Genomic DNA, 11,500 nt, shown 5'->3' with positions numbered 1-11,500 from the left:
AAGAAAAAAAAATGCAGTTTATTTGCTCACAATCAAGCCTTGCAACGTGGCTCTATACCAAATATTGTGAACACACACAAACTAACTCATGAGCCGAAATCAATTGCATAGAAAAGCAAAAGAACTTATTGGCTTTCATAGGGCTTACCTAACCAAGATAAAAATAGCAAACTCCAAAAATAAGAAAATTAACAACTCACTAAAGGATTTAGTGGTCCTAACATCCCTAGTGAAATGGACATCTCTAAATGATTTAGTGGTCCTAACATCGGTAGTGAAATGGACATCTCTAAATGGTTTAAGCTAACCATTTCAACCCTACAGAATCGGTCTAATATGACCATCTTTATCAGTGTTTCCCATACACTAGCTCCATCTTGGTGTACTGGTATACCATTAAAGACGACAATAATGATTGTATCGAGAAAGTTTTATGAACACTATGTTCGTCTAATCCTTAAATTTTGTAGGGTATTTATCAGGTCAAAGGACATACATAACATAATGGCTTTTGAAAGCAGACTTCAGTATGCCCTTCTTTCTAATGCCATTTGAATGTAACCTGACCTTATCAAGACCCTATTGGTCCTTAATATCTCATAGAAGATAGCCTTATAGCTGCTTCTCATGTGGCGAACTTAGGCCTAGTGTGATGCCATGTCACATAGCTTGTTTGAGCACTGATACTCATTTAAGTTAAGCACGAGCTATTTATGAGTAAGTAATCCTTACATAAGTCCTCTGCGATCACCTAGGCTAGCTCTTGTAATTTCTTATGGCTGACCTAGTCATGCCTCCTATGGTAGTGATATCCCATTACAGGCTCATACAGGCTCATATAATCTGAACTAACTTTTCAGAGGGTGGCAAAGTCAAGTTGCATTGGCACAAAAGTGAATGACCAATATTCTAAGTTGAGGCACTACCTCATATAATCTCATAGAACAATAGAACCTCAGCTATTTTGAACATCATTTATGAAAGGTAAACAGGTAGGTCCTTCTATAAGACTATAGTGTCACTCTGAGTCTAGGAGAGTAACGTTATGTGTTTACCAGCAACTAAGTTACCTGTGTGATTCCTCTTCCCTGTTAAAGACAAGTTTACAATTGCAGAGGTCTCTATGCTCTAAACTTTCCAATAAATCTTTTAAACTTTTAATTTTATATCTAATAAGTAATTGAACTCTAAATTTTGTATATAATAAATTATTGAAGTTTTAATTTTATATCTGATCATTAATTTATTTTCATGTATAATAGATCTTTAGCTCCTAAATATAGATAGGTAAACTTAACAGTGGTAAATATTTCCACAAAAATATCAATTTAGTCAAAGAAGGATTAAGACTAACCCACTAAATAAAAAATCAAAGTTATAACTTTTAGCTTTAATTATTTTATGCTGTTCTACACTTAAAAATGCTCATTTCATCATCATCATTCATATTCATTATTTTGCTATACAAATGTACAAAACGCTTGATACAATATCTAGATCTAAAAAAAAATTATTACTCAAGTAAATAATACAGAGTTAAAATGAAAAATAGAATTGAAATCGGTTCAATCTTCATTGATATTCACGTTCAAATATGATACAAGCTACCAATTAATACCTAAATATAAGAAAAATATAAACTAATTAAATCTTGGAAATAAATTATAATATAATACAGATGAAATCATATTAAAATATATTTCATAACTAATATATATTATGAATATCTTGACTAATTCAAACTAGCAATAAGTTGCACTTCAAGAAAACTCACCATGGCATAAAATATCACGACTATTAAAACTTAATGTTTTTTATGATTTAACGGGTGATAACTAGGGTGGTTGGCAGCCAGGCGGACAAAGACCAAGGAGAGGATTCCCTATCTCGTCCTCACGAGGATATTCGGTTTCCATCCTCGCTTCTCTTCTCATCAATTAGAGACGAAGATTCTTGATTTGCATAATAGGTCTTCCTAAAGTTTAGTCCCTATTCGAATAGTGCACTTTAGAGAAAAGAAAATAGCAGTGTTGTACGTGAACAATACCAATCAGAATATTATATAATTACGATATAAACAACATATTTTGATAAAAAAAAAATATATATTTTTAAATTGATTGAAAGTTGAAATCGAGAACTATTTTATATTTATTCATTTGAAGTTCTTCCATTATCATAGTGTGGTTGATATAGCTTGCATATAAAGCCAAGAATGGATCTAAGAGATTTAAATTTCTTCAAAAATTATTGGGAGGAGCTGAGGCTTAACCTACAAATAATCTTTTTTACTTTTTTTTGGTCAACTCAATGAAATGGGTCATCCTCTTTCCATACGTCTTCTCTTTCTCTCTCTTTGTGCAAGTATATGTTACCTACTCCATCATTGTTTATATTCATAAATGCTTTAACTTCATTTTCATTTGATATTTAGATTATGATTCCCATCGTCCATACAAGAATATTGTGTCACCCATTGGCCATGTTAAGGGTCGTCATGATGTGACTGAGGAGAAAAATGCATCATCTAACATACCATGAAGAATGGGTAAAATTGTCAAGCTACAAATAATGATAGAAGCAATAATGTCATTAATGTTGTCACAACCAAGCTTAGTGGAGATAAGATGGCGTCCCGTGCCATAACTTTGAAAGTTGGAGTTTTTTCATGAGATTCAACAAGCGGCTTTGGATTTAAGTTCGTATAAGCAAATGATACAAACATGCCATTTTTTATTTTTATTTTTTTGTCAATCAGACACCAGATGAATGCTCGTGATTGCTCTCCTTTGAATATAGTTTTAATTCATTCTTATATTCCTCTAGTGTAAATACTAATCCGACCAAAATCTAAAAAGTAAACCCATGAGAAACTACTTAACTAATTAAATATTATGAAAGATTTGGAAAAGAAATATTATTTTCTTCAAAAAAAAAAAAAAAAAAAATAGTTTTTGAATTTTTTATTTTTATTTTTAATGAAGAAGAAATAAACATAAGCTCATAAATTCATCCGCTCAACCCGGCCAGTTTGACCACAGAACAATTCTTCGTTTTCCTTTGAAATTCGGACACCTCTCGCTCTTTCTCTACTTTAATGGCGCCTTTAAGCCACTCGCTTCTGCCTAACTCTACGCCCTCTCACAATCACTCCCATTTATAATTCCACTCTCAATCCCCAATTTCCTTCACATCCCCGTCTCCAATTCCAACCCCACCTCTCTGCTCCCTCTCCCATGGCTGACTCCGCCTCCTCCCCAACCTCATTTCTCAAAGATGAGCTCGACATCGTCATCCCCACCATCAGAAACCTCGACTTCCTCGAGATGTGGAGGCCCTTCTTCCAGCCCTACCATCTCATCATTGTCCAAGATGGGGACCCCTCCAAGGTCATCAAAGTCCCCGAGGGATTCGATTATGAGCTCTATAATCGCAATGACATCAATCGGATTCTGGGTCCTAGAGCCAATTGCATTTCCTTTAAGGACTCTGCTTGCCGATGCTTTGGCTACATGGTCTCCAAAAAGAAGTATATCTTCACCATTGATGATGATTGCTTTGTGAGTTCTCTTTCGCTTTTTTCTTCCTTTGTGATTGTTTGCTGATTGATTTTTTGTGGGTTGGGTTTACTTTTTTAATTAATTTATGTATTCACCTTGAATCTTTGGTTGGTTTTGAATGCCTGCCATCTGTTTGTGAAAATGCCTCACTGATGTGGGTTTGAACAAATCTTGTAAATATTGATCCAGGTTGAAGTTTTGAATCTGAATCCTTATGTTGTGTCATCTAGGTTGCAAGTGATCCGTCTGGGAAACCCATCAATGCACTTGCACAGCACATCAAAAACCTCCTCTGCCCCTCCACCCCCTTCTTCTTCAACACCCTTTACGACCCTTACCGAGATGGTGCTGACTTTGTGCGTGGATATCCCTTCAGTCTGCGAGAGGGTGTCCCCACTGCTGTTTCTCATGGCCTCTGGCTTAACATCCCTGATTATGATGCACCAACTCAGCTTGTTAAGCCTCTGGAAAGGAACACAAGGTATGCAATAATTTCCATAAGCCCCTAAGTTTCAGTCAAATTTGTCGTCTAATGAGCTTCATTCTCTGAAAAAGGTTTGTGGATGCTGTTTTAACAATCCCAAAAGGCACTTTGTTCCCCATGTGTGGTATGAACTTGGCATTTGACCGAGATCTCGTAGGCCCTGCAATGTACTTTGGACTCATGGGTGATGGCCAGCCAATCGGTCGATACGACGACATGTGGGCAGGCTGGTGTATCAAGGTGCGCCCTTCTGCTCCTCTTCATAACCTAAAGAAAAACAAAATAGTTCTTGAATTAATACGTTAGATCATATCTTTAGGTTATATGTGACCATCTGGGGCTGGGAGTGAAAACAGGGCTGCCATACATCTATCATAGCAAGGCAAGCAACCCATTTGTGAACCTGAGGAAGGAGTATAAGGGCATTTTCTGGCAGGAAGACATCATCCCATTCTTCCAACAAGTTGTTCTTCCAAAAGATTGCACCACTGTCCAAAAGTGCTACTTTGAGCTTGCCAAACAAGTGAAGGACAAGCTTAGCAAAGTAGACCCTTACTTTGACAAGCTTGCAGATGCGATGGTGACTTGGATTGAAGCTTGGGATGACCTCAACCCGGCTGGAGTTTCTACTAATATGCCCAATGGCAAACCTTAATTGTTTAGTCCAATCATCAAAGTTTAGGTGTTTGAGGTTTAATAACTTAAAAGGGGTTTCTTTCCTTTTGGATTTTGGATATGCATTTCTTGTTTTTCAATCTACTCTTCCTTATATGCTATAGAAACAATAAAATATGGTGATGAGGTTCTAGTTTGTACCAGAGTTGTGATACCCAGAAATATTATGAGATATACAATAACTTATTTTGTCTACGCAACTTTTTTCTTTTTTTTGTTGGAAACATTTTAAATTTAGTTTAACTTTCAACGGAGAAAAACAAATAAAATGTTAGCAAACAAGTTTGGTTCATAGTTGGGCTCTTGATAAAAATATCGATATGTTAGACCAAAATTTAATACCAGCACATTGGTATTATATAAAAACATCACCATACTATACATATAAACATAAAAAATTAAAAAAAATTAAAAAAAAATGATCAAACAAAACATATTGATATTGAATTTAGAAGGTACAGGAAAACATTATTCATTCCATTAACCATCTCAAAGACAAATCTAATTTCCATAAGCTTAAAATTTATATAAAAAAAAAAAAAAATGCAGAAGCTAATAAAAATATAAAGACCAGTAGTATAGTAAGCTAAGTGGAAAACACAAAATAAGAAGGGCACACATAAGTTAAAAGATAGGGTTGATACATGGCCCTCATTCCAAAGTTCTCTCCCTTTCACGGCCAGCTCCTCCAAAGTTAGTCTTCAAAGTGATAGACATTGAATTAGTGGTAAATTAAAGAACAAAAATGGTATTGGCTAAAAGAGTCATTCTCACTTGTAAAATAAAGGGCAAGCAGGAATTCATAACTCAGGCATATGATCATCATGTGAAATATTAATCTTCTCAACTAACGAATTGATAAAGAGAGATTAAATATTTCTTGGTCTAATCTTATACAAATTTATTGTATATGATACTCCATTTACATGTCTACACATGAATGATTAAGATTACAAAGTGGGTCGTATCAATAGTCTTATGAGAATAAGGCACCCAACCTTATTCATATACTATATAGACCTTTTAGGTTATTACTTGAACACCCAACCTTATTCATATACTATATAGACCTTTTAGGTTATTACTTGAACATGATCTCAATTCAATGTTACATTTGTATAATTTAGTTTAAGACCACAGACATCCATTTGAATGATACCAAAAGCTTACTTAATTTTCAGCAACAAAAGTAACAAAAAAAAAAAAAAAAGAAAAAAAAAAAAGTTCGGAATCGATAATTTATTTATTACTTGCTATTTCGTATAGTGTATACTTGCATTTTATTATATACATTCACTAGATTATAGTGAGTTGGAGCAAAAAAAGAAGTCACAGTAAGATGAATTTTCTGCTGCTAAACTTAATGTTGCAGAATTGAGTGTATTAACCCACCTATGAGTTTAGAATTTATTTTATACCCCGAAATAGAGAGAACCTTTAAGTAAAGGTTGAGGGAACAAAGGTTTAGAATGACATAACAAAATATACAACAAATAGACCTTGGAGTCTAACTGAATCAGGAGTTTGAAAAATCGAGCATGGCTAATCCAGAGAGAATCACTGTTAATGTTATTCATTTAGAAAATGATAGAGAAAGAGCAATAAGAGAATATGCACACATAGCTATAGAAGAGTTAAATTCATGCATTATCAGACCCGAAATGCAAGCAACTACTTTTGAGCTAGAGCCCCTGATGTTTCAAATGATGCAAACTATTGGGCAATTTTATGGACGACCGTGAGAAGATCCCCACCTACATCTAAAGTCATTTTCGAAGTTAGCGACTCATTCTGATTCCAAGGAGATGATAAGATGTGATTAGATTTGTTGGGTTTTATGTCCTAAAACTCATAGTTTGTAAACAAAAACATATTCTATTTTCAATAAAGTTATTATTGATGTTTATTAAGTAAAAATTGTTATGGAATAAAGTGAATTTTACGATCATTAATCTAAATCCAATAAACTAAGAATACTCTGGTTATAGTATGATTACTTGAACTATATGTAGAAATATAAGAGTGGATCAAGTTCAAGTATATAGTCAAAATGATCTATAGTACAGGGATAAGACTGAGTACCTTATCCTGGGGACACTATGGATGCGGCCCACTTTTGTATATGATATAAACAATGTGATCACTAAATTGTACATGTGGAGACATATGAGTGGGGACGTCCTATGTAATGAGTATTGCATAAGAACGGATCATGAAGAAAATCACTCTTACTTTATAATGCGGTTTACTGTTGAGACTGATTTTTTCACTCAATGACCTAGGTAACTCGACCTTAATCCTGAGCTAACTATGAACTCTTGTTTATTCAGAATTATCTTTAGATTTGCATGGGTGAGAGTGGCCCAAGTTCGCCGACTCAATAAGCCTCCCATTTCAAGGGTAAGACTGAGTGAATAGTTGGGGACATAGGGTGCAAGGTAGAATTCGCTCCTACCCGCTTTTAGGAATAGTAGTGTAACGCCCCTAATTTTCTTTAACCTAATTAGTGACGTCACCCATGCATACTTATCTCATTAAGCGGAAGCTCATCATAAATAACCTTGAAATAGTCTTTCATAAAATTCATGAATCCAAAACATTACCTAAACTCCAAAAATAACCTTCAATACTGAATCCAAAATAAATCCAAATAAAACGATACTCAATCCTATAACTTAAAACAGTCTAATAAAAGTAAACTCCTAAAGATATCCCGTCTCCAACTTCCATGGTGGCCTCAGCTCCGCCGTCAACCGTACATTGGCGCCTTGCCTTTACCTGAAAAATGTAGGTAGCACGTGGCTTGAGTATTTTATGAAATACTCAGTAAGTCACCCCACTGTTGGGGTTAGGAATGCAAACACATGCAACATATGAGCGGGACCTAACTTTTCATAAACTTTTCATAGCCTTGGGCGCTTTTCTATTCCGGGTAGGGTTGGATGTATGGTACTCCTTCACACATGGCCCATGTACGTGTACATGAACCCACCAGGCGGGCTCTTTACGTACCCCCTGGGCCTGACTTGGTCGGGCACAACGTGTTACACGTAGCCGGACACCACAGAACAGAAAAGGGCCCGCATGATATCATGGCGAACATAAATATCGTATTTCATTCTTTCGTATCATAAAGGGGAAGAATCCCGATGCACGTGACATACATATATGCATGAGGTCCCTTAACATATTTAACATGACATTACATAAGCAGTGCTAACATCGCATTTATGCTTCTTACATCACATGGCATCTCACATGACTTACATAAACAGGTAACAGTCAACACAAGTTCATACATCACATAACATACACAATCTATACATCACATAATCATATCACATAAAATATGGTGCATGCAGGGGCCACAGGGCACGCACCATCATACAACACGTAGAAAGCTAACTCCAACAGTAAGGTCACTTACCTCGATGGTCTTGGTTGAAGTCACTCACAACGAGCTAATCCCAGCAGTTAAATATGTCCTATGATAACCACATAAAAATTTAGAACCTTTCATAAGGTACCGTAGCTAAACCTCATGCTATTTATCAAAATAAACCATCGACCTAATCTGTCTTTAACGTTTAGGAGCCATACTGACCTCGGATGGTAAAACTAAGGGCAGAAACGGCTTCGGAAGGACCAAAAACCTTGGAATCGATATATTATAGTGATACCGATTCACCAAGCTAAGCTGCCGAGCCGACCAATTAAGCCGCCAAGCTGAGCTGCGGGATTTGACGGAGCCGAGCTGCGGGTTTTGACGGAGCCGAGCCGCGTACACGTCAAGCCGAGCCGAGAGCACGCGTGCGGAGCCGAGACCAAGGCTGCAGCGCGCGTCTGCGTTGGGCCGAAACGCACAGGGCCCGCGTTCGTTCCGTGGGCTGGTCCAGAGGCCAAACGTGAACCCGACCCGTTTTCCTTCGTCTTCCTTACCCGAAATCTCACGAAAACCCTAATCGTTGCTGCGCCGCCAACGACGACGTCACAACCCCGATTCCGGTGATGCGACGACACCCCTCGCCTATTCCGACCGACGCGCAACGATATTCAACACCGATAGCCTCGGTCGCTTCTCCCTCCGGCCACTCACCGAAGGAAATCCAGCGAACCACCTCACACGTTTTTCCTGGCTAACCCTCTCGTTTTTTCCGTACTCTCCGATACCCTTGAAAACCCTAAACGTTTGGAGAGCAAAAGTTGTTTACAAGGAAGGAGGAGAGTTGTATATGGGAATATAAAAGGTCTTTATGACTTTTCCATTAAGGTAGAAATTTCCTTGCTAGAAATCATACCTTTTCCAGCGACAATAAATGCACCATAATATCTTTTCGTTTTGGCAGCAAAAATAAAAATCTTAGCATAAAATAAAAAAAAAAAAAAACTAAAATTTGAATCCTTACAAGTAGAGAAGTTGTTCCCTTAAGTACTGACTCCAGGTCTTGAACAAGGGGTCCCACTCTCTCATTGGCCCGAGAGGGATTTGGTTTGGTGGTTGGACCACAAACCAATTGTTCATTAGAGGATCCGTGGGACTTAAGGAACAAGAAGTAACTTTAGGGGTAAAAACGGTAAATTGACCCAACTCTAGGTATGAATAACTTGTGAAGGATCGACTTACTAATCATGGTTATATCAAATGGACAGAAATATATCTATAGTGAGGGGAGTGCAACTACTAGGCTATAGTGGAGTGTCCTAGTAGTTAACGAATGTTGGTCAAAAGGTTAATGAGTTTAGCCGGTTAATCTCGGATCATTGGAGCCCATGATCTATAGGTCTATTAGGTCCCCCTGCTAGCTCATATCGAACTAAACCTTAGAACAGTGTGACGAGTGAATTTGAAGTGTTCGAACTCTAATTAGGGAATATGCGCTAAATATATACGATATATTTAACCGCATTTTGATTTTAATTACGAATTAAACAAAAGGAGAGAATTGAAGATATTTAAATAAGATTTAAATATTTTAATTATGAATAGGGATTCATAATGAATATGTGCGGGAATTGATTGAGATTGGTATTTGATTTAATGTTACATATTAATTAAATTGTTTAATTAATCCTTTAATATTATTTTGATTTGAAATTATTTATTTAAATTAATTATTAAATTAAAATAGAGAAAGTCAAAATGTTGACTTCACTTCCATGTTTGAGTTAGTGGAATTTTTAGTGTGAAAATTTGGTTAATTCAAAGTTGCATGCTTGTCACATAATCCCACAAATTTGAGTGGAATTTTGAGTGTCAAAATTTAGTAATCTCAAATTTGCGTGAACATACAAATATCACTCTATAAATAAAGTGATCAAGGTACATGGAAAGTCTTGAAAAACTTTGAGAAAAATCCTCACAAACTCTCTCTTCACATATACTAAATCCCTTCCAAGTTTAGTCATTCACAGGATTCCACAATCTCGTTCTAAGACCGGAGAATAGTAGGGAAGACACTAGTGGTGGTTTGAAACCGGTTCGTGAGGAAAAAGAAATTTGAACTACAAAAGGTTAGTACTCAAACTCCTTGAGTTTTAATGCTTATGAACATGCTAGCTAATTTACTATAATTGATGTACTTAGAGTGCCTAAGATCCAAATTGCTTCCGCATGTGTTATAACAACACCATCAAGATTGAGATTATTCCCTTATTCTTTGAGGGATTATGCTAAATCATGGTTGAATATCTTAGAACCGAAACAATTCATTCTTGAAATAGTCTAGTAGAGAAATTTTTTATCACGTATTTTCCGCGCATTAGAAACACACGGTTCAAAAATGAAATCGTTGTTTTTCAAGAGTTTGAGGATGAAACACTAAGTAAAGCTTGAGAGATATTCAAGGAGATGCTTAGAAAGTATCCTTACCGTGGACTACTTCATTGTATCAGAATGGACTTTCTACCCAGGATTGAATATTGTTGCTAAATAGGTTATTCCCTTATTCTCTGTGGGATGGTGCTAAATCATAATTGAATATCTTAGCACCGGGAACAATTTATTTTGAAATGGTGTAGTAGAGAAATTTTTTATCAAGCATTTCCCACACACTAAAAATGCACAGTTCAGAAATGAAATTGTTGTTTTTCAAGCGTTTGAAGATGAAACACTAAGTGAAATTTGAGAGGGATTCTTATTCCCTTGTTCTTTAAGGGATGATGTTAAATCATTGTTGAATACCTTATAACAGGGAACAAAAGATTCTTGAAATAATCTAGTAGAGAAATTTTTTATCAAGTATTTCGCACATACTTGAAACGCACGGTTCAGAAATGAAATTGTTACTTTTCAAGCGTTTGAAGATAAAACACTTTGGGAAACTTGAGAGAGATTCAAGAAGATGCTTAGAAAGTTTAGCAATAAATATTCTATCAAGTATTTCCCACACACTAGAAACGCACGGTTCAGAAATGAAATGGTTTCTTTTCAAGCGTTTGAAGATGAAACATTAAGTGAAACTTGGGAGAGATTCAAGGTGATGCTTAGAAAGTCTAGCAGATAATTTTTTTTGTAAATTATTTTCCACACACTAGAAACGCACAGTCCATAAATGAAATTGTTGTTTTTCAAACGTTTGAAGATGAAACACTAAAAGAAGCTTGGGAGAGATTCAAAGAGATGCTTAGAAAGTCTAGCAAAGAAATTTTTATCAAGTATTTCTCACATACTAGAAACGCAAAGTTCAGAAACAAAATTGTTACTTTTCAAGCGTTTGAAGACGAAACACTAAATGAAGCATGGGAGAGATTCATGGAGGTGCTTAGAAAGTCAAGAAGAGAA

General features: G+C 36.0%; 1 protein-coding gene across 1 annotated transcript; it reads left to right on the top strand.

Annotated features, from left to right (window-relative positions):
- Positions 1 to 3,034: 3,034 nt before the first annotated feature.
- On the top strand, positions 3,035 to 4,914 carry LOC111789699 (putative UDP-arabinopyranose mutase 2). Its single transcript, XM_023670358.2, has 4 exons — positions 3,035 to 3,560; positions 3,791 to 4,041; positions 4,116 to 4,284; positions 4,364 to 4,914. The coding sequence occupies exons 1-4, from the start codon at positions 3,237 to 3,239 to the stop codon at positions 4,697 to 4,699; spliced, it is 1,080 nt and encodes a 359-aa protein (XP_023526126.2). The 5' UTR covers positions 3,035 to 3,236; the 3' UTR covers positions 4,700 to 4,914.
- Positions 4,915 to 11,500: the final 6,586 nt, after the last annotated feature.

Source organism: Cucurbita pepo, chromosome 3 (assembly GCF_057944985.1).
Source record: "Cucurbita pepo subsp. pepo isolate OVF chromosome 3, ASM5794498v1, whole genome shotgun sequence".
In the NCBI taxonomy this organism is placed as follows: domain Eukaryota; kingdom Viridiplantae; phylum Streptophyta; class Magnoliopsida; order Cucurbitales; family Cucurbitaceae; genus Cucurbita; species Cucurbita pepo.
The sequence above is the reverse complement of the archived record's forward strand: the minus strand, read 5'-3'. Positions and strand labels throughout refer to the sequence as shown.